The 23558-nt window shown below is 41.2% G+C and overlaps 2 protein-coding genes and 2 long non-coding RNA genes across 5 annotated transcripts in view; 2 read left to right on the forward strand and 2 right to left on the reverse strand.

Annotated features, from left to right (window-relative positions):
• Positions 1-1009, forward strand: part of LOC134227072 (fatty-acid amide hydrolase 2-B-like) — a 57047-nt gene extending 56038 nt beyond the window's left edge. For both annotated transcript variants that reach the window (XM_062708304.1, XM_062708305.1), the window contains exon 6: positions 1-1009. In XM_062708304.1, coding sequence (XP_062564288.1) covers positions 1-788 — 788 coding nt within the window. In that variant the 3' untranslated portion in view covers positions 789-1009.
• A 10041-nt stretch (positions 1010-11050) lies between these two features.
• On the reverse strand, positions 11051-12307 carry LOC134224129 (uncharacterized). Its single transcript, XR_009982853.1, has 3 exons — positions 12180-12307; positions 11575-11917; positions 11051-11486 (listed from the first exon to the last, which is right to left on the reverse strand). It is a non-coding gene; the product is annotated as an uncharacterized LOC134224129 (long non-coding RNA).
• A 2895-nt stretch (positions 12308-15202) lies between these two features.
• LOC134224130 (sentrin-specific protease 8-like) lies at positions 15203-16356 on the reverse strand. The gene has a single exon (XM_062703384.1). It carries the CDS (start codon positions 16185-16187, stop codon positions 15537-15539), a length of 651 nt encoding a protein of 216 aa, XP_062559368.1. The 5' UTR covers positions 16188-16356; the 3' UTR covers positions 15203-15536.
• A 5415-nt stretch (positions 16357-21771) lies between these two features.
• On the forward strand, positions 21772-22267 carry LOC134224131 (uncharacterized). Its single transcript, XR_009982854.1, has 3 exons — positions 21772-21855; positions 21925-21982; positions 22050-22267. It is a non-coding gene; the product is annotated as an uncharacterized LOC134224131 (long non-coding RNA).
• Positions 22268-23558: the final 1291 nt, after the last annotated feature.

The following is a 23558-nucleotide window of genomic DNA, read 5'->3' on the forward strand; positions in this document are numbered from 1 at the left end:
GAATTGGACCGATGTGTCGCTACGCGACCGACCTGAAACCCATGCTGCGAATAATCGCCGATCAAAATGCCAAAAAGCTACGATTGGACGAACCCGTCGACTTGAAGCAAGTGCGGTTCTTCTATCAGCACAATGACGGTGGTGGTTTTCTCGTGTCACCGGTAGATATGGACATCCGTGACGCTATGGAGAAGGTGATGGCTCATTTCCGATCCACAGTGAAGTCAGAAGTTCGCAAGGTATATTTTGACAAGCTGCGAAAATCGGCCAACATCTGGTTCGGTAACATGAAACACAAGGAAAAGATTTCGTTCGATGCGCAGTTAGACAATTTGGAAGGAACGGTCAATCCGTACGTGGAAGTCCTGAAGTGGATCGTTGGACAATCGAATCATACATTCATCGGAATTATGACTGCCATTACTGAACGGAAGGGAATTCAATACGGAACGGAGCAGTACCATTACATGGTTCAGCAGCGGGATGAGCTGCTGCAGGAAATGAAGACCATGCTTGGTGAGAATGGCGTATTCATCTATCCAACTCATCCGACGGTAGCTCCGTACCACAACGAACCGCTCGTACGGGCACTGAACTTCAGCTACACGGCTATTATCAACGTGTTAGGATTCCCTTCGACGGCTGTACCGTTGGGACTGGGTCGTGAAGGCTTGCCAATAGGACTTCAGGTCGTTGCCAATGTTAACCAAGACAGGTTGTGTTTAGCGGTAGCGTGCGAGCTGGAGCGTGCATTCGGAGGATGGGTTGCACCCGAAGTGTTAGCCTAGAGAAGAGGTATTGTGGATGATGATGGGACCAGTGATTGGCGAGATGCTACAGACGAAGCTTACTATTCATATTTGCTGTATACATACGAGTAAACTGTGTAGTAAGTATACGCTTATGAACACAGCCGAGCATTTCGGCACCGGCCTTTTATAGTATTTAATGAAATATTATATTTTTATGGAGAAAATATACATGGTATTGAATGGTTGAAAAATGAAAATTATTTCAAATGGATGACCTTACCGATGAATTACGAAACGTCTGAGCGATACGTCTACCGGGCAACACGTCCGATGGACACAGCACTAAGATCTTCTTAGATGCAATCGGACCGAGATCTTACTTAAGGGTCCGAAGGATCCATATGTTGCCATAGAATAGTAATTTATGCACTTGCTTTTCTAATCGACTGGAAAATTTCAAATATACTAATGATATTGATTATTTACGATGTGTCTAAATATGTGGCAAGTCAATTCATTCACAGATCATATTAGAACAGATCATATGTGCCGCTCAAAGCGCACAAGCCCAAGTCCTGGTGTTAGGTGGGACGCTAAACAGCCCTGACACGACGGCCCTCCGACGAGACAGGAGGTTTGCGCAGGCCCAATAAGCCGCCTTAAAAAACAACTATTACGAACGACATAGAAGATAATACGACTCGATACAATCGGCAACGACCTAGGCGACGAATAAAGGATCACGATTGGAAGCTTGAAACATGGAACTGCAAGTCGCTAGGTTTCGCAGGTTGCGACAGGATGATCTACGATGAATTACATCCCCGCAACTTTGATGTCGTGGCGCTGCAGGAGATTTGCTGGACAGGACAGAAAGTGTGGAAAAGCGGGCATCGAGCGGCTACCTTCTACCAAAGCTGTGGCACCACCAACGAGCTGGGAACCGGCTTCATAGTGCTGGGTAAGATGCGCCAACGCGTGATTGGATGGCAGCCAATCAACGCAAGGATGTGCAAGCTGAGGATTAAAGGCCGTTTCTTCAACTATAGCATCATCAACGTGCACTGCCCACACGAAGGGAGACCCGACGACGAGAAAGAAGCGTTCTACGCACAGCTGGAGCAGACATACGATGGATGCCCACTGCGGGACGTTAAAATCGTCATCGGTGACATGAACGCACAGGTAGGAAGGGAGGAAATGTATAGACCGGTCATCGGACCGGATAGTCTGCACACCGTATCGAATGACAACGGCCAACGATGCATAAACTTCGCAGCCTCCCGCGGAATGGTAGTCCGAAGCACCTTCTTTCCCCGCAAAATATCCACAAGGCCACATGGAGATCACCTAACCAAGAAACGGAAAACCAAATCGATCACGTTCTAATCGACGGTAAATTCTTCTCCGACATCACGAATGTCCGCACTTACCGCAGTGCGAATATTGAATCCGACCACTACCTCGTTGCAGTATGCCTGCGCTCAAAACTCTCGACGGTGTACAACACGCGTCGAAGTCGGACGCCGCGGCTTAACATTGGGCGGCTACAAGACGGTAGACTAGCCCAAGAATACGCGCAGCAGCTGGAAGTGGCACTTCCAACGGAAGAGCAGCTAGGCGCAGCGTCTCTTGAAGATGGCTGGAGAGATATTCGATCCGCCATTGGTAGCATCGCAACCGCTGCACTAGGCACGGTGCCCCCGGATCAGAGAAACGACTGGTATGACGGCGAATGTGAGCAGTTAGTGGAAGAGAAGAATGCAGCATGGGCGAGATTGCTGCAACACCGCACGAGGGCGAACGAGGCACGATATAAACAGGCGCGGAACAGACAAAACTCGATTTTCCGGAGGAAAAAGCGCCAGCAGGAAGATCGAGACCGTGAAGAAAAGAAACGGAGCAACTGTACCGCGTTAATAACACACGAAAGTTCTATGAGAAGTTAAACCGTTCACGTAAGGGCCACGTGCCACAGCCTGATATGTGTAAGGACATAAACGGGAACCTTCTTACGAACGAGCGTGAGGTGATCCAAAGGTGTGGCCAGCACTACGAAGAACACCTGAATGATGATGTGGCAGACGAAGATGTCGGTATGAACCTGGGAGAACGCGCGCAGGACTTAATTTCACCGGCTCCGGATCTCCAGGAAATCCAGGAGGAGATTGGCCGGCTCAAGAACAACAAAGCCCCTGGGGTTGACCAACTACCAGGAGAGCTATTTAAACACGGTGGTGAGGCACTGGCTAGAGCGCTGCACTGGGTCATTACCAAGATTTGGGAGGAGGAAGTTTTGCCGCAGGAGTGGATGCAAGGTGTCGTGTGTCCCCTCTACAACAAGGGTGATAAGCTGGACTGTAGCTACTACCGCACAATCACATTGCTGAACGCCGCCTACAAGGTACTCTCCCAAATTTTATGCCGTCGACTAGCACCAACTGCAAGGGAGTTCGTGGGGCAGTACCAGGCGGGTTTTATGGGCGAACGCTCCACCACGGACCAGGTGTTCGCCATTCGCCAAGTACTGTAGAAATGCCGCGAATACAACGTGCCCACACATCATCTATTCATCGACTTCAAAGCCGCATATGATACAATCGATCGGGACCAGCTATGGCAGCTAATGCACGAACACGGTTTTCCGGATAAACTGACACGGTTGATCAAAGCGACGATGGATCGGGTGATGTGCGTAGTTCGAGTTTCAGGGGCATTCTCGAGTCCCTTCGAAACCCGCAGAGGGTTACGGCAAGGTGATGGTCTTTCGTGTTTGCTATTCAACATCGCTTTGGAAGGGGTAATACGAAGAGCAGGGATTAACACGAGTGGTACAATTTTCAATTAGTCCGTCCAGCTATTTGGTTTCGCCGACGACATAGATATTTTGGCACGTAACTTTGAGAAGATGGAGGAAGCCTACATCAGACTGAAGAGGGAAGCTAAGCGGATCGGACTAGTCATCAACACGTCGAAGACGAAGTACATGATAGGCAGAGGTTCAAGAGAAGACAATGTGAGCCACCCACCGCGAGTTTGCATCGGTGGTGACGAAATCGAGGTGGTAGAAGAATTTGTGTACTTGGGCTCACTGGTGACTGCCGAAAATGACACCAGCAGAGAAATTCGGAGACGCATAGTGGCTGGAAATCGTACGTACTTTGGACTCCGCAAGACGCTCCGATCGAATAGAGTTCGCCGCCGTACCAAACTGACAATCTACAAAACGCTAATTAGACCTGGACGATGCTCGTGGAGGACCAACGCGCACTTGAAGTTTTCGAAAGGAAAGTGCTGTGTACCGTCTATGGTGGGGTGCAGATAGCGGACGGTACGTGGAGGAGGCAAATGAACCACGAGTTGCATTAGCTGCTGGGAGAATTATCCATCGTTCACACCGCGAAAATCGGACGACTGCGGTGGGCCGGGCACGTAGCCAGAATGTCGTACAGTAACCAGGTGAAAATTGTTTTCGACAACGATCCGACGGGCACAAGAAGGCGAGGTGCGCAGCGGGCAAGGTGGATCGATCAGGTGGAAGATGACTAGCGGACCTTCAGTAGAATGCGTGGTTGGCGACGTGTAGCCATGGACCGAGCCAAATGGAGAAGACTCTTATATACCGCACAAGCCACTTCGGCCTTAGTCTGAATAAATAAATAATAATAACGCTCAGACTCTGGCTCCCATCACTGGGACACGAGCCCGAGCGCGGTTTCTAGGCTTTTCGACCGCATCTTCTAACCGAAGAAAACGTTGCCGAGTTCCGAAATAAGAGACTATATTGAACCCGGCAGCGCAGAAACTACGCTTTGTGGATGGAATAGTCGTACGCTAAGCCAAAAACCAAGTCCTTTTTCAAGTGGAAATCTCGAACCGTCTTTGAGGATTTCCACGATGCGCACCAGCACCTTTATGAGCAACTATGGCTAGCAAACGACGGCTACTATCTGCAGCCATAGACCATAACCACCATCAACCGGCTGAAAGGAGAAATGTTGGCACTGCAGCATAATTTCTCCCTCATGTTCATGCGCATCAACGAGACGCACGTGGCAGGGAAGCCAATGTCAATCTTCCAACTGGGGGATAGAAGACAGAAGAAAACCACGATCACGCAGTTACAGACGGGAGAAGACGAAATCATCGTCGAGCCTCAAGCAATCGAGGCAAATCTGTTTGATTTTTGATGTTTGATTTGAACATGCTTATGAATGAAGCACTCAACGGAAATCTTCCCATTGCCTTCGTGAAGGGCGTCAAGATGAAGGGAGGCGACAACACAGCCCTAGAGTCCTATAAGAAGAGTAACGTCATGTGCCACGTTTGACAGGTCTCCTGCTCGTTTGGAACGCGCATTTGTATGGAACTGACAGACGATTCTGTTCCAATTCTGACACTTGACGACACTGTTATTATAGTCACTGTACACAGCCCGAGCGTACCGGCCCATATCGCTGCTCAACAATAAATTGCTCTCCCGCATCCTGAAAAACAGTATGGAACGCATTATGCAGGCCCACCGCGTCCTAAGCACAAGCCACTCCGCCATTACCGTCGCGCTGGTAAGCTCATCAGCTTCGATTTGGAGAACACCTTCGATCGGATACGGCATTCGTTCCTTTTCGAAACCATGCGGTCGCTTGGGTTCAACGAGAAACTCATCTTTCTTCTCTCGAACATAGCCAGTCGGTCGGCTGCTTAGGCGACCCGTTGTCCATGCATCTGCTCGTGCTCTATCTTCATTCGCGAAGTCGAAGCAAATTCTGCTCTTCCCTCTTATGGAAACCCCATTGCTATATGTCAGAGTTCGAGTGAAACATGGCCCCCATCTCCTCCTCTCTGTTGCTCTATTGTAAAAACCCATAAAGAACTGTCATTGTTTGTGTGAAGAATTTTGCTTCGACTTCGCGAATCCACTGGTGTGTAGGCTTGAGCTTCTGTGGGGATGATCTACTCGTTGCCTACGCCGACGATATCAGCGTGGTTGTGACGTCATTGTGGCAAATAGAAGCGATGAATAAATGATATCGTCGCTTTGGGCTTGCCGCCGGCGCAAAATTGAATTTACGGAAAACGGTGAACGTTGGCGTTTTCGAAGGTAACGAAATTTGTACCCAGTGGCTCTCTTTTCTTTTCTCTTTTCTTCTACTTGCCGTTTATGATACTGTCACCGTGGAACGCACCCATCTCTTTGCATCACGCGATTATTCTTATAGCTTTACATCCCCACACTTCTTCTTATTGGCATTACATCCCCACACTGGGACAGAGCCGCCTCGCAGCTTAGTGTTCATTAAGCACTTCCACAGTTATTAACTGCGAGGTTTCTAAGCCAAGTTACCATTTTTGCATTCGTATATCATGAGGCTAACACGATGATACTTTTATGCCCAGGGAAGTCGAGACAATTTCAAATCCGAAAATTGTCTAGACTGGAACAGGGAATCGAACCCAGCCACCCTCAGCATGGTCTTGCTTTGTAGCCGCGCGTCTTACCGCATGGCTAAGGAGGGCCCTTCTTATGGCTGTCAGCGCGGAATTTTCAATGTTGACTAGGTGGAATTCAAGTGTCAGTCCCATGGTGGCTACAATCAGCCAACGTAGTTAAGATTCTGGGTGTTACCTTCGCCAACTCGATTAGGCTGATGACTACACTCAACTGGGATGCGCTGGCGGGCAAGTTTTCACAGCAAATGTGGCTGCCGTCCTGGCGCACACTAACTCTTCACCAGAGGGTGATTATGCAACACGTTTGGCACATCGAGACTGTGGTACCTTTGGTCTGTACTGCCTCCGCTTGGTGTCCACACAGCGAAAATAACAACAACGATGGGGACGTTCCTGTAGAGAGGAATGCCTGCGCGCGTTCCCATTATGCAGATGGTACGCAAGAAGGAGCACGGCGGCTTAAATTTGCATGTTTTGGCATGTACAAGTCGTAGTCTGGCGATCAACAGACACTTGAAAGAGATCGACTACATTCTGTAACTGTCTGTGACGTCCACACGTCTTGGCAGTGGACGTCCTCACGCCCCAAACTAGCTCACCTCTAATTCTCAGGGTCGACGCTTTAACCAGCTCGAAGGGACACACTTGAACACAACGAAGCGGACAGAGGAAGACCTTAATGGACCAACGGACAGTCATGCACTCTTTTGACCAATTGAGAAAAGCTTGAAGTACATTTTTGTTTTTTTTTTATTTGAAGTTCATGTTAATTTTAGTTTGTTTGTGTTCTTAAATGCTAGGGTTAGTTTTGGTTAATTGTATAGTTGCGGCCGATCGATAGGTTGGAGCTCATAGTGGCATGCAGAACTTACGCCACGGGACGGAAGTACGGGAAGGTGTCCGTACATACCTGGTATAATCTCGACCGGTTGCCGGGGTCAAGGTCTATTCGCGTTGGGGCCACCAACAGGGTCGGCCGGGGTACTGGTCGGTTTCTTGACACGGCGAATCTCGGCGAATCGCCCTGAGCTGGTATGACCCAAGGGAGCGAGCCGCCGTGACCAGACTGGTTCTATTAAGGTTGGGCTTGGCTGCGAAGTTCTCGAGGATAATCAGGAGCGCTGTCTAATTTCAGGCGGGGTATGCCACTCCACGTGATAATTTCCAGAATTGGGACTCCGCCGGTTGGACGCGTTGACGGACGAGAACGATGGACCGTGGAAAGGACACACGGTGCAGCTCACTAGCGGAAATCCGGGGGAGCGGGTCTACCACCCCACACGGTATTCTTCGGAATTAGGTCTCCGTCGGTTGGACGCGTTGGCGAACGGGCTCGAGGGACCCTGTGAAAGATACGGTGCAGCTCACTGGCTGGCGTAGCCTAGCGGGAATCCGAAGAAGCGGGTCTGCCACCCCACGCGGTATTGGCTCGGATTTGGTCAGAATAGGTTGGACTCGGCGACGGACGAGCACGAGGGACCGCGGACAAGACACACGGTGGGGCTCGCTTTGCTTGGATGTACAGCACTGGAACAAAATTCCGCGTGGTGGGGAGTATACGGACCTCGTGGAGCGGCGGATTCGGCAGAGCTGGACCCGGATCCGACTGGTTCTGTCGGCCGCAGTTGCACGTCCTTAACGGAGGTTTTTCGAGCTAGCGGTCCGGCGGGGTTGGGTACACCAAAACCCTGGCACTATCCAGAACGACCGATCGAGCCGGAGTTATTCACCGAATCCCAATTCAAAAGTTGTTCCAAAAAAAGAGGAGGTTCGCGGATACACGACCGTTTTGCTTCACGTTCCAACTTGCAATCCCTCACCGTCCCAAAGTCGTGCTTCTTCCTTCTTTCTTTTCGACTTTTCTCTTCGTTCTTCGCCCCGGATCTAGGTATCACTTGTCGAAAATTTCGCCCTCGCTAGAGCCCGGAGCCAATGTTGTTCTTTTAGTATGTTAGTTTTTTCTACATTTCTGAAGGGTTCTACATGCGAAGATTCACATATAAGTTCAAATATTAGTCCGTAGAAGTGGATGGCTGTTAAATTGGTCTATTGTTATCGTGGACGGTAACAATTCCATATTATAAATCCCTTCTATTCCACACAATTCCTCGCCCCGCAATTTCTATAGACAATCCTCACCTAAAATCAATCCTATCAAATTTATCCGAAAATCCCCACCATATCCAACAAAACCCCTCCGCCGATCTGATCCACCGGTACTTCGTCCAGTAAACCGAACTGCCAAATGTAGAACGAAACAGTCGAAACAGCACAAGTTCTGTAGCTGCACTCGCGTCGGCCCGGCATGGACGGTCCTACAGAAGAGGCTAGCCGGCTACACGAATGGTAGGAGGAGATTGTCATTCGAGGACCTCGCGAGCCCTGTTTATCCAGGAATTGGAAGAGCTGCGCAAGTGGAGATTCTCCGCTTGCTTGTAAAATACAACGGCTTTGTTAACGAGTGTAACGGTAGAATTGATGTAAACGCTTAAATGTTCCAATTAGACTTAGATTAATTTTGAAAACGTTTGAACTACAATTGTAAATAACTGTATATAGAATGACGAAATAAAACTGAATTTTTAACCACAAAAAAAAACTTCTGGCCGCTTTGTATGTCGTCTCGCAGCCAACAAGCAAGCAAACTAACGCCTCTCCCAGTGACGCCTACCAGCGCTCGGCATTCTCCAAACCACATGATATCTGTGTACTAGAAATACTAGAATAAGAGATAGGCGAAGACGCCATCTTGTTTCCAATCGAAACGTCAAAAGCGGTTTCATTTCGACTTGTTTACTTTCTGCATCCATAAGAAGCAAGCAAAAAGTACAAGTGCTGCCAGTATTATTTTCACGATTTCATGCATTTTCATACGTTGCCATTTCGACAGTTTTTCACTCCGCCGGTCTCTGGTTATAGGGTTACTACTGTGTACTACCAGAATGTAAGAAGGGTTGCGCACAAAAATTAGTCTACTTCGTTTGGCGTTATCCAGCTGTGACTTTGACGTGCTAGCTCGTGTTTTCTGAACTTTTTTTTAATTTGAGAGTGTTCGAAAAAAAATTTCTTCTAAAAATTTGTTAACCGGAGGTGGGGGGGTCGGTTTATGCCCAAGTTTCAGTGACTCTAATTTCAAATGATCAATAACAGCGCCGGCCAAGCCAAGTAGCCAGTTAGGAAGAGGGAAGGAATTTAGTAGATGATTTTTGCTATTAGAAGACAGTGTTTACCTCTGAGTCTCCACAATAATCACAGTAAGGATTGTCAGTTAGTCAGTTAGTAGGAAGGCATCGTTGAATCTGGATTCACTCTGAAAAGTGATGCGACAGTGCCAGTTTTTTGCACAATGATTTTAACAAACTATTATTCGTCCGAACATTAACAAAGCAGAACTAACTAACCACCTGCATACCAAGCAGGAAGACGACCAAACGCGCACCAATTGATTTACTCTTCGACCGCACAAAGAAAGAATTCCGGATCGTATAGCTGCCCAAAAAAATCTGCTTTTTGATTTTACACTTTAGATGGTGCGATTTAATAATCTTAATTTATTAAGTGAGATTAATAGATGGATATTTGAATTTTCTAAGCGTCATGTCAAACTGTCAAAAAAATACATACCAGAACCAGACAACACTGGTATGAAGTGTCTAAGAACCAAGCATGAACACGATCCAACGCGTACTTCACACTATGCATGCCCAGTGGCATATGCAAACTGTGAGGGATCACGATTTGAACGACCGAAACGATGCAATACACTAAAGCCGATCCTCCAAACACAAATCAATTAAATTGACAGTCCCTCAACGAGAAAAAACTCACACTATGCACGCCAGGTGGCAATTAGACTGAAACGACGCGCAACACTAACACACGATCTTCCAAATACTAATCAATAACCATCGCTGCCCTCGGCGAGAAAAAAGTTAAAAGTTGGTGGTAGCATATACAAACTGTTGATGAAAGCGTCCAATCTTGCACTAATCTATGTACTCTCCGACCGCACAATACGCATATCCGGATCTCGAGACTATTTTGCGTCCTATTTCGAACGCGTCCAATCTTGCGCTAATTTATTTACTCACCAACCGTACAATGCACAAACCCGGATCTCGCGACTATTTTGCGTCTTAATACGAACGCGTCCAATCTTGCACTTCTGTCGTTCGACCGAACTCTCTGGCCGAAAATGTCGTTTGGCCACAATGGCCGTTTGAAAGAAAGGGTCATTTGGGCGAAATGGACAATTGGCTGAAAGTTTTGTTCTATTGAATTGATCATTTTGTCGGGAAAGTCGTTTGTCCGAATGGTTGCTTGGTGGAGAAAACATTTTAGGGTCAAATGACTGTTTCTACCTAAAGACCATTTCAACAAACTGGAATTTTGGCCAAAAGATTTAATAATAGTTGTCCGAAACTGGTCTGTCAGGTTGTGCCCACCCACGCATTCCAGCGCCATTTAATTAAATAAAAGAATCGTTGCTCCCATCAGAGTTGTTGGGTTGCATGGGTGTGCTCAAATTAGCCTACCAGCGACGTGAGAAGCTCTTCCCGGATAAAAAAAATCATTGAAAATCAATAAATTTTACTGTTACAACACTATTTAGTACATTATAACAACCATTGAATTAAATGGAAATTATACAATAAAATTGCATTAGAACTAATGGTTTTGCACGATAAAATGAATGGTAAATGGGACTTTTACAATAAAAAAGGGGGGTTGTTATGTATCTTTACAATAAAAATTTCTCAAATTTTCCATACAAAATTTAGAGCAAAACAATTGATTCTACGGTTCTTTAATGGGATGATTTCTACGGACCAAATAATAGAAAACAATGTGTTTTAAATGTTTTTCCTGATTTTTTTTATTGTTTTACCATAGTAGTACAATAGGAATTATATATAAATTTCACTGCAGTATTACAATAGAAATACAATACGATTTAATGTTTCACAATTTATTGTATTAACAGATTCACATTTCTTGTGAGATGCAAAAATGAATTATTCACATCTCCACAAAACATTATTACACTTTGATATATTGAATTGACATTACATAGTGTAATGATATTTTGTAATGATGTACATAATTTTTTTGCATCTCACAAGAAATGTGGATTTTTCCTGTTGATAAAATTATTTTGTCTTAGCAATCGTTATTTAAAAGACTTTCTTTCTGCTTGTGTACCTGGTCGATTTTTTTAATCTGAGATATATTTGCCTGTAGGACAGGAGGCGTTGTTGTTATGTTCGTGGTCGTGGAGCAGTCCTGGATTCACGCATTTTTGAAAAAAAAAATAGCTAGATTGAATAAGACTATTTATTAACTTAACCCTGAGATAACCCACAATACTTACGATTTCAAACATACTCGAGCCAGGAACTAATAATTATTAGTTATTAGTTCCTGCTCAAGCCATGTTGGTTTCTGGTTGTTGATAATTGGTATACATTTTCTATAGAGGCGTGGATCTTCTAATGGGCGTTAGCAAAGCTAAGGCGTTCCTTTGGTTGGTCCAGCGAAGCATTGGAAACGGTAGCGCACTGCAAGGTTCAAAGACGAAGGCGAACAGGGCATTCCTGATTTTAGCTCTTGCTGTTGGACGACTGGTGTTAATGTGGTATCAGCACGTTGGAATGGAATCGCAGTAGTTTGGCCAGACGCGATAAGTTGCTAGGATCTTCCGTGATCCATATTGACTGAGCAAATTAAAGAAAAAGAAAAAAATTGAAAATCGATAGACAGATGAAAATGTTTGCTCTATGAAAAAATTGCACTTAATCTTCCCGAAAGACGTTATCCTACATGATTAGGAAAAAATAATAGTCATTTTTATTTGTACTTCGGCGGTGAAAATAAAAGCACCCCGGAAAGGTGATGAAATATTTCTTCCACAGCATTTCAAATTCTCTCTTGTAAAAAAGCGTCATATTTCGGTAATCCACTACACTAGTTACTCACCATCCTTACATAACACAGCGGCCAATAATCTACCGTTTATCTGCATCCAACCGCAACGAAAAGGATACTTCCGGAGCTTCCGGCACTTTCTGTCAGACATTTTTTTTACTAACCGTAAACAAAACATACACGCTCAATGTAAACTAGTTATTCCTCGAGTTAAAATAAAAAGTTTTTTTAAACAATATTTTTGTTCTAGTATCAATTGTTGATACATAATATGAATTTTTTTTATTTCCAATAATAGTAATATTTAAAAAAAATCGAACAACTTTTTCCACAATGGAATGTATTGTTATTTTATTGTTTTTAATTTTTGTTTAAAAATAATAAATAGTTCAATAATCTCATTATTTTTATGGTCAAAACTGATTTTCTTATCAACAATGTTGAATTATTTCATAATGGTGTTCTATTTTCAGTTAACATAAGCAAACAATTCAAATATAATAAAATGTAATGGTAACATTTGAATTTATTGTGCTTTTAAAGTAAGTACAATAGAGATGTTTTTCGACCATTCAAAATCTACAATAAATGCACAATAGCTTATATTGTATACCATATAATCTATAGTATTTCAATGGAATAAACCATACAAAGTACTGTAATTTTTTATCCGGGTAGCTATCAAAAGCACTTTTGCCCTTTTGAAATGTTGGTGCTGAAATGTATTATTTATCTCTGGGTGGTGCGGATAGAATCGATTTGGTTGTCAAACTGAAGCCAAAATTTTCTATTGTGCCGGAGCCAAACATTGAATATTGTGGTTATGTTCATTTCTGAGCTAATATTGAGAAGTATTGTTATTATTTGGGGAAAAAATAAAAATAAACTTTGTTCGAGTTTTGTATTCCTTGTAACAAGTATTCTCACATCATATTTCGAGTGGAAAATTAGTAGGAATGCAACTAAAAAGCACTCGTTACCAAATTTCACGAGATTCAGCAGCTGATTGGAGCATGAATGTATGTAAACAATCGTAAAGTCATGTAGAGTCTAGCGCAGTTGTGCGCCCTCATGCAGCGTGGAAAGAGAAATTCTAAGAGCGGAAATGTTTGACAACCAAGTAGGGTAATTCGCCAAATGTTGAACGGCTAATTTCTTCGCCTATTGTTGAACCCACGTGCATTTCTTATGGGAGTTCAACAATAGGCGACAAAATTAGCCGTTCAACATTTGGCGGTTTCCCCTAACTGCAAAATAATTTTGTTTATGGGAATGATTTCAAAATATCCCTCTACTCGCTTGAGCGCAGAAAAGCAGCTCTATCCGCAGCACCCAGATTTATCTAAATGAAATTCGGCTAGATGTCTCTTGGCTTAAGCCCTTAGTACACTGTTTGCCATGATGACAAATATTTGTCACGTTTATCCGGATATCTATCAGACTGACCAGAAATCGACATGGATATCAGGCTGACTTGACAAATATTTGTCATTATGACAAACAGTGTACTGATAGCTTTAACCAACGTGTTATTCGGCTAAGTGGCAATCGAACGAATGGTTTTTCCGCCAAATTACTTTTGGGCGGAGGCCACAAGGCCGGAAGGTGTTTGGTCGAATTTATGCTATGACCGAAACCTATCTGGCCGAAGACATCGTTTAGCCAAAATTGGCATAAGGCCAAAATGTCGTTCGGCCGGACTGGTCTTTAGGATAATAGATTCGTTTGGCCAAATGAATCATTTAACCGAAAATGCCGACCGAACGGCATTTTCGGCCAGATTCATAATTTGGTCAAACGACCATTTCGACCAAATGACCTGTTGAGCAAACGCTTGGACCAAAAGAAATTTTTGGCTTAACTGTTTTCGATCTAATAACCGTTCATTTTGGCCAAACGTGTTGTCTGAACAAATGGCTTCTCGCCGAATGATTTTCGACCTGACGACCCTTCTCTCTTTTATTAATTTCGAGTGGAATTGCCGAAGAACTTATTATGTACAATACACAGACATTCCTTTAAAAAATTTCAGTTTAAATACTCTTAAAAAACTGAATAATTTTTCATACGAATTTCGAAGAATTTCCCACGGAAATTCCAAACATTTTTACTTTGGAATTGAAAAGATTTTCCCTTGGAAATTCCAATGTATTTCTGGTGAAAATTTTAAAGTAGTTCCTGTGGAAAATTCAAAAATAATTTCCAAATTTATCTTTTTGAAAAACCTAAAATATTTTTTATGGAAATTCATCAGATTTTTCCGGTGGTAGGTATTCAAAATGTTCTCTCCTCAATGTCTTGAATATGTCCCGAGAAAACCCGGAAAAATATTTTTAAGAAATCAACGTAAAAAACATGCCACGCCGATTCACGCCGCCGCCGCCGCATGCTGAGATAGCTTTCGGCGTGACGCCGAAAACGCCGCCGATCTTTTTTGGACCGGCGACAACCTCTATGTTGTACGAGAAAGGCAAAAATATTATATGAAGGTTATAGACTTGTGATATATTCATGAAACATTTATAATCAAAAGTAAATTTGTGCAAATGCTTGGTACGCTTTTTATCGTTATTAAAAAAAGGAAATAAATTACTACAATCTAAATTTTATACAATATAAGAACATAAATTTATAGTGCACAATAAACACATCTCTAAAAATATAGGGTAAAATGCCCAATAGTGGACCCCTAGTAGCGAAATTTTGCTCTTCCGGGCATAATGAGTGGAAATTTGCAAAATATTAATTTTGCGTGATATCTAATATCAAGCTCTGCATCTCCTCTTCACGATACATACATAGAACACTCAAATACTCGACGTTATTCTTCGAAATTAACATTTTAAAGTCGGACTGAATTTACCCTATAGTAGACCCCTGAAGTCCATAATAGGAAATTGCTTCCCTATAGTCGACACTTCATTTGATTTTCATGTTTCGTTTCAGGACGTTCTTCTTCCTATTATGGACCCCCAAAATATTCCTATAATAGACACTCTCGTGTTTATTTTTTATAGAATTGTAAAAATCATTTAATTTTACTTTCCATAGCATTTTCAATGCATGTAATCAAATCATAGGACTGTAAGGTAGGTTCTCCCGATGGAATTTCATAGCAAAATGTTTCCATTGTGCTGTAATAATGAAAAATGGCTGGAGGGTCCACTATTGGTTGAGGGTCCACTATTGGGCACTTTACCCTATTCCATCACTATTGCTACTGGAAGTATAACACTACAGTACGAACAAACTTCAGATTTGTTATTCTATTTTCGCACACGGTATACATCGCATCGTTTTGGGAGGTGTTCGAACGTTATAGACTATCCGACTATGTCATCGATTTGCTAAGAAAGCACTTCCGGTGGAGAAATCTTCAATATCATCTTCAGGAGCCATTTTTTCCCTTTAGTTTATTCTTCCGCCCAGGTCTATGATGATGTTCAGAATTTCTTCCCGTTTGGCCCGAATAACATCATATCGTGCGCTTTTTACACCCTCGATTCTCCCTGATTTGCGTATCTGCTGTGTTACTTTGTCCACGGTGCAGAGGACATGCACTCCACAATCGTATCCGTTGCTCTGCTGCAGGCAGTCTCCGGTCCGTAATTGTGCCTTGGGGCACTTGAGTGCCCGCTTCAGCGACGCCACAAACTGTCGACAGATGTCCGAGTTGCTATTGTGCGACGAATCGAAGTGGTAAAACACCATTTCCGGTCGGGAGAACACCAACAGACTCCAGTGGGATCCTCCTGCTTGGTCCGCTATCTGGTTATCGTTCAGAGCGAAAAAGATAAACGATCTCTCGGCAGCACGCAGCGGTTCAAGAAAGACGCCAACCTCCTCTTCCGACACCATCCGGATGCAGTGGGTCACTTCCGGACTGACAAACAGCAAATCCTCCTCGTCTTTGAAAATCAATTTCTCCAGGTACTCAAAGTAGAACGAAATGATCTGATCGTTGAGCCAGAACGGTCCTTTTAGCAAATCAACGTCCGATAGCCGCAGACAAGATTCGTGGAAGCTCAAAGCCACTTGATCTCCAGATCTAAACGACATGCTGATGGTTATTTTTAACGAGAATCACAATTTTTTGCACAAAAACAGCTGGTTTGGTTCGAACAGCGTAGTGAAAACACAACAAACAGGAACTCAATTTGGAAACCACGACGAAGAGCGGAGGGAAGAAAAATTTGACAGAAATTTGCCGCATCGGGAGCACGCGCAACGCTGATTGATGTTGTTGCATTGGCGGTGTTTTGTTGCTTCGATTGGAGCCGTTTACAAATTTTTTTTACTGTCAAGAATTGGGTTGTAAAATCTGAAAAACGGCCGAACTTTAATTTTCCAGAATTTTTGGAGCCGTGAACCTACCCGAATAAAAAATACAGTAGAATAACAGTACAATTTATTGTAACACTACTATTAATAACATTAAATTGGTGATAGATTATATTGTAAATGAAACCATAGAAATACATTTGAATGCATTGTTATGAACCATTTATTCAAATGTAAATGAAGTTTCACAATTGGCGCTTTGATGTTGCATGAAGAAGAAGCAGAAAGATGATAATCGAAAAAATCTCCACAGGAAACCATACGAAGAAATTTTTAAAACTCTTCCCAAAAAATCTAGAAGCAATTTAATTAAAAACGGTTTGCAGTACGGGTTGGACTTTTCTTATACTATGTTTTAAGTGTAATATTAGAAAATAAAATTTCGAAAAGAAATATTGTGGTTATTATACAGTAGAAGAAAAGTCCAACCCCGTACTGCTTACCGTTTTTAATTAAATTGCTTTTAGAATTTTTGAGAAGAGTTTTAAAAACTTCTTCGTATGGTTTCCCGTGGAGATTTTTCCGATTATCATCTTTCTGCTTCTTCTTCTTCATGCAACATCAAAGCGCCAATAGAATGTACGGGTTGTTAAGTATCGTAACCATACAAAATCTGAGATTTTTCCATACATTTTTTTCGTCACACAATAGAGTGTATGGTTAATATATTGTTGAAATATCCGAACAAATCTGTTCAAAATACAATGGATTGTATTGTATTTGTATAGTAAAACAATACGATTTTTGATTTCTCAGTTGTGACAGCTTTACTGTTCAACAATGCAATTTAAAGGGAAAAAATGCATAATTGGCGCTATGAGGCAAATATTGTTAAATAGTTTATATGCAATGTAATGGAACATTTCAAAAGTTATCAATGTATGAATCTTATGTACGAAAACGTTTCAAAAACAATTGCAAGTATTGTTACATTAGAGAAATATGTTGATGTATTGTATCCTCAGTGTTGATACAATCTGTGCAACCCTCAATAAACAATGTATCCTATTGTATACCGTACATGGTATGGTAATTCAATTGTTTACACTATTGAACCAATAGTACATTTTTATCCGGGTAGGATCCGTGAACTATTTTCAATTTGCATTTTAAGTTTAGTCTAGTTCGACGACTCGTTAGTCCGGATCTCGCTAATTCGGAATTTTCCGGATTAAAAAGTATCAACACCCATTTAAACACATTATGCTGTCAGTTTTCAAATTTGTGCTGTGATTTTGTTTTGGTTCATTTGTATGGATTTGACAGTCGGATTGACGAGAGACATTCCCGATAGTCCGGCCATACATTTGTCGGATCAGCGGGGGGATACTGTAGTACCGCTCATTAAAAAATCTACTCCTCCGTTTATTTTTAGACGTATTGTCACGCTTATCTTTTTCTAGAATGCTGCGGCGGTCTTACACTCGCAGGCTCGACTGCAAAGGTAAACGTCAAGATAGCCGCCGTGTTAAAACATAGGCAGAATTTTCCCGCTCAAAAAAAAAACCACGTGCTTTTCGCGAAATGACAGCAGTGTTAGATTGTAGAGTGAGAGGCAACCGGAGTCACTAAGTACATGGAGAGTGTTTATCATGGCAAGTGCATACGGTGGGTGAGATTTTCATTGACACTGTTGTGTTTAGTGACCGTTGCGATTACCTGAGAAGCAACCAGCAGGAAGCCGCAGTATTCTATTTTATCTCGAGATGCATAATAACGAAAAATAAGAGCCTGATAGTCACAAGATACCTCCAGGAAAAAACTTGGAAAACAGGAAAAAAAATTCTGGTTATGAATGCTTCAATAGCACCTACAATTTATACTGCGGATAAATTTTACACATCTATGAGAGCCTTGGAAAATGATCAGAAAAGTTTTCATTTTGTTGCAAGGCACAATATCATATCACAAAATACACTTAATGTGTTAAATAACAAGTATAACACTCATCTCCTTCTATTGCACTAAAAATTGACAAAATTTAATAAAATAAAATAAAATAAATAAATAAATAAATAAAAGTTATGCAGAGTTGCCTGAGGAGTTGCCCTCAACCGGAGACATCGCTCTTCTTAATAAAAAAGAATTCATTCATACATTAACTTTTATAAATCACTCCAAAATTGTTTATATCAATAATTTAAAACAACAGACATGATCAAGTTTAATACAACACATAATTTGAACCCAAATACTAAGTTGTTTACACCTAATGCAAGATTCAATTAGGTTAAAATAAGTTCAACCCCTAACCCCAAACCTGGCAACCTAAAAATTGGCTTCTCCCATCAAACTGCTATCATTAAGTAGTTTTCTCTCTGTTTTTGGTATTGTAGATCCAGTTGAAAACCGAAGTGAGGTTTCGCGACAATCGCATTTACCCACATTTTCGGATGTCGCAACTGCATGGCGAGTAGTGCACATCTATGCCACACATTCGTGATTCGCTGGTTGGTATTTCAATACTTGGGTCACTTTAGTGGACCAACAATGTGGTCAGTCACGCTAAATCTGTTTTAAACAGAACTACTAATTTATTGTTTTTGGATATGTGTATAAAGGCTGGATCTTATTCTCTTTTATTATTGATTGAGCTTTTTCTAAGACCCTTTTATTAAAATATAGACTAAACATTTAACGGAGCATAATCTGGTTTCAAAATCGTTGATTTGCATAAACTGTTAATAAACAGTAAAAAACTGTCAGAGCCAACAGGTTCTGTCTTTTCAAATCAAGATTTTGCTAATATGAGGATGGTCTGTAATAAGATCAGTTTGGCGAAAGATATAGTTTTATAAGCCTCAAATCATACTAATACCTAGCAAATTATTTATTAAATTTTTAATAAAATTTTCAGAATATTACAATTCAAGAAATCTGTAAAATCTGTAATTTTGTTAAAAATCTGTATATCTGTATACACAAGTTCTTGGTCACTGCTCTACTCCGAAAATCTGTAAAATACAGAATAATCTGTATATGTGGCAACCCTGCGTATGAGGATGAGGCCCTTGGTATTTATGCATTTTGCAACGTACACACCATTCAAGCAGTTTGACGAACATTGACAGGGTGTCTACTCATCTGTAAAACGAAATTCCCTGATTTTTCCAGGTTTTTTCCAGGTGTTTTACATTAATTTCAGGTAATAACAAACGTGCCATATATAGATTTTAGTCATTTCAAAAAGTAAATACATACTGCGAAAAATATTGTTTTAAAGAATTTGTTGGTAGCCTAACATAAACAATGTTGTAAATTACTTAAGAAATTTTTTTTTATTCGTATATTTATTTGGTAGGCACTCTGTGTTCTTAACCGCTACTGTGCCGTGATCTACTGTGGTACTCTGATCTACAGAATCCACACAGAATCTATTTTAGGTGTCCATAATTCGTCATTGTTATCCTTGCCAGTCCATATCATCGTGTGTCCATCGTGTTCATTTGTCCAGTGATCGTTGCTTTGTTCGGTTGCCATTAATTGAAGTACGTTGGAAGAGTGCCTCCGAGAAGAACAGTTTTGTCAGTTATCATCAGGCCGCCGTGTCGGTGAGGCGCATTCACCAAACGCCACCGCACGGACTGCGCTGCTGGCGACTGACGAAGGTTTGGTGGAGGGGCTGGGAATAGAGATGTCGCAAATTAATCGATTACTTCGATTAATCGATTCATCGTTGTGATAATCGATTAATTTTGAATCGATTATTACCCAACGATTAATCGATTCAATAATCGAAATGAATCGTGAGTAATCGATTAGTTACTAATCGATTAATCAGAATTTTACGACATCATAAGGATGTCGAAAATTAATTGATTATTTTGATTAATCGATTCATCGTTGTGATAATCGATTAATTTTGAATCGATTACTATACAATGATTAATCGATTCAATAATCGACAAGAATCAAGAGTAATCGATTAGTAACTAATCGATTAATCGGGATTTTACGACATCTCTAGCTTGGAATCGAACCCATGACCATTCGCTTATAAGGCGAACGTGTAGCCAACGCGTATTAAAACCGCCACTGATATGTCGGCTGTGCGGAATAACAAAATACAAATTCAGAACGTAGGTGGACCAACACATGACCTTCAGGACTATCTTCCTAAAAATTAATATGTGCAGACATAGTAAAAAACACAATATCTTTTCTAGCATCTATTAAAACATAAAACTTTTCTCTGCGGCCCTGCGGAATCTTTTGGGGCCTTTCGATGTTTTGTAGTGTAGCAATGATGTCAGGCTCTTAAACCACCAGCGTGGGACTGCAACATCTATAAGTTTCTGTGGGAAGGTTTCTGGGTATACTCTGCGCTATTCTGCGGTACGTGGCCAACAGTGGTACCACTGTTTAGGTTTTGGCGAAAGACCTAGTCTGCGGCACACTAACCAACGGCTGATTGGTCGGAATGTCGCGCAATATAAGGGCTGAGACAAGGGGTCGATAAGAGCTGAGACAAAAGAATGTCGCGCAATATAAGGGCTGTGTGGAGGTGTGAAGGTGTCGATACCAAGAAACATAAGTTATTCTGTGCTGCAAAGCAATTAATCTTTGCTCTTCAGAATATTCCATTCAAGCACGCCATCCCTGAGATTTATTGTGCTGTGGTCAGATAGTTTTGGGAAGGATCTAAGCTGAGTTACCGGTAGTTACACTTGATCCACCTAAAATATAATAAATGTTAAAAAGAAGCCGATAAAACATTCCATTATACAAAAATGTAAAAGATCTTGTGGACAAATCGTTTTCAAAATAAACAAAGTGAAAATTTTCATTTTATAAACAGTTTAGCGTAGTTATTAGCAACAAGAATTTTACTATAAGTATTGTACACAGCAAATGTCAAAACTGAATTGCCATAGTTGATTTCCCGCATAGTAAAAAACCCTTCACTGTATTGTTACAACATTAAACTGTGTTTAATTCATATCGTTAATATTTGTGATACCGGTATTTTAGCGTGGCACTATAAATGTCTGTCTAGCATCTACTTCATATAAACGTAAACCCAGTTTATCATTTACAGTCAATGTAAGGTATGAGATTATATAGCATTTTCTGATGTTCCAAAATCCATACGAATCTCAGTGGCAAACTATAGTAACCTATATGTGACATATATAACATAATGTTAACGTTTCAATATATGTTCCACACACAGGTTTCATATCGTTTCAGTTGAAAACAAATTTCATCATACCACGCAAACAATCACACACATTTTATAGTTTAACATCTGAAGAAATTTAACTGTTAAAGTTATGTTTCGGTGGTATTCGTGCAAGTAAACTTTGCATCGCTTTATTCTAGCAAACAAAAAAATCGTGCTGAGGAAGAGCTGACCTATTGACTGAACTAAAAAGCGAGTTAAAAGGTAATTATCGTATAAAACTAAAAAAAAAGTAAAATTAGCTTACACCTTATTCTTGTTTTCATATTTCAGGTAAAGATGCTGAAATTTACCGCGCACCGGAGACACACCGGAGTTTTCTTCATGAGCAGTGAGTAGCTACAATTATGTTTCGCGTAACTTTAAACATTGTAAGAAATACATTTAAATATTTCTAGAAAATGATCCTTTCCATAATGCATTAACATAATCATTCCTGAATAAAAATCATATGTGCTGCAAATCTTCAGTTGCTTCCATCGCTCTACCAGGAGAGATTATTTTCGTATCTGGACGGAGTCCGTCGGAGTCCGCATGAATACCTTTTCCCAATCCACAGGACGAATGTAAAAGTTGTTTTCAAGAATAATTAATTTATGTTCAAATAAATGTTGTTTCAAAGACTAAACTAATGATTTTTTTCGGTTCTTGTTTTGTTTTCATCTGATCTGGACGGGGGATAATCTGCTCGACCCTTGTATATCCTTCAACTATGCATAACAAATAAGTCATATAGTTCGAGTTGCAAAAAATGGATTGTTTCTCAACCATTTGTTAAAGAATAAGGCAGAAATTTTGTTCGCGAAAATGGTCATTTTTATATGGTAACCTAACTTAACATCCCGTTCCCCATTTTGTCATTCGTCGAATAACCATTTCATATAATGTCAGTTACAGTTGTGAACGACGTTTTGTGGCTATGTTGAGACGTATTTACTAATAATTATGGAACTTAATAGTAAAAGTCCATGTACGGTTCAGAATTATGCAGGTTATGGCTAGCGTAAGAAGCTGGATACTTTGCAAATTTCTTCAGATATTCTTCTAATTTTTTTTAGGAACAGAGAAAGAATATCTGCCGAAATATCACCAACTCATAAAATAGCAAAATGGTTAGTCAAAGAATTTAAACATTTTGGTTAAGAATTCTTTCTGAAATTTCTTTGAATTTTATTTCAGGTGTTTTTTTTAAGAAACTTAAGAAAACTTCTTAAGGAAATGTTCCCAAAATATTTTTGGGAATTTCTTCAGGAAATCCTTCAGAACTTCTTACGAAAACTCCTTCAGGAAATGTGTTGATGCAAAAATATGGGATTGCTGGGTCCATGACGTTAGGCATAAGGACGTTAGGCATAACACCTTCTTTATGTCGTGGGCTGTTTTTGGGGCATTTATGCTTAACAACCTTTATGCCTAACGTACTCATGCCGAACGTCCTTATACTTGTTCGCGTGACCAACATCTAGTTTGCTTGGACCTAGCAGCCAAGGTACCGGTAGTATAAGTGTCAAAAGGCCAAGTTATAGCCTATTCTGATTACGCCATTTATTATTATAAATATCATGATAAACAACAACCTGATGCCATCCCCATACATTCAATTTTCTTTCTCAGGGGGAACTCATTCAGAAGAATCTTGAGGAAAACTTTAGAAAACAGCTGGAGGAGTTTTTCCGGATATTTTGCTTTTAAGAATTCTTTGGAAAATCTTCGAGAATACCTTTAGAAACTCCTTTGAAAAATCTATTCGGGATTCCTTTGGCTGTTCTTTCAAGAATTTCTTCAGCAAAAACTCTTCACAAATCACTATTTATTGAAGAAACCATACGAAAAAACGTCCGGAAATTCGTTTTGAAATTCTTCCGGGAATTCTTTTTGGTTTTTATTCTGGAAATTCCTCCAGAAAT

Source organism: Armigeres subalbatus, chromosome 3, assembly GCF_024139115.2.
Source record: "Armigeres subalbatus isolate Guangzhou_Male chromosome 3, GZ_Asu_2, whole genome shotgun sequence".
NCBI classification, from domain to species: domain Eukaryota; kingdom Metazoa; phylum Arthropoda; class Insecta; order Diptera; family Culicidae; genus Armigeres; species Armigeres subalbatus.

Coding starts and splice junctions, on each gene's coding strand:
- LOC134224130 (XM_062703384.1), bottom strand. CDS start 16,187: ATGTCGTTTAGATCTGGAGATCAAGTGGCTTTGAGCTTCCACGAATCT.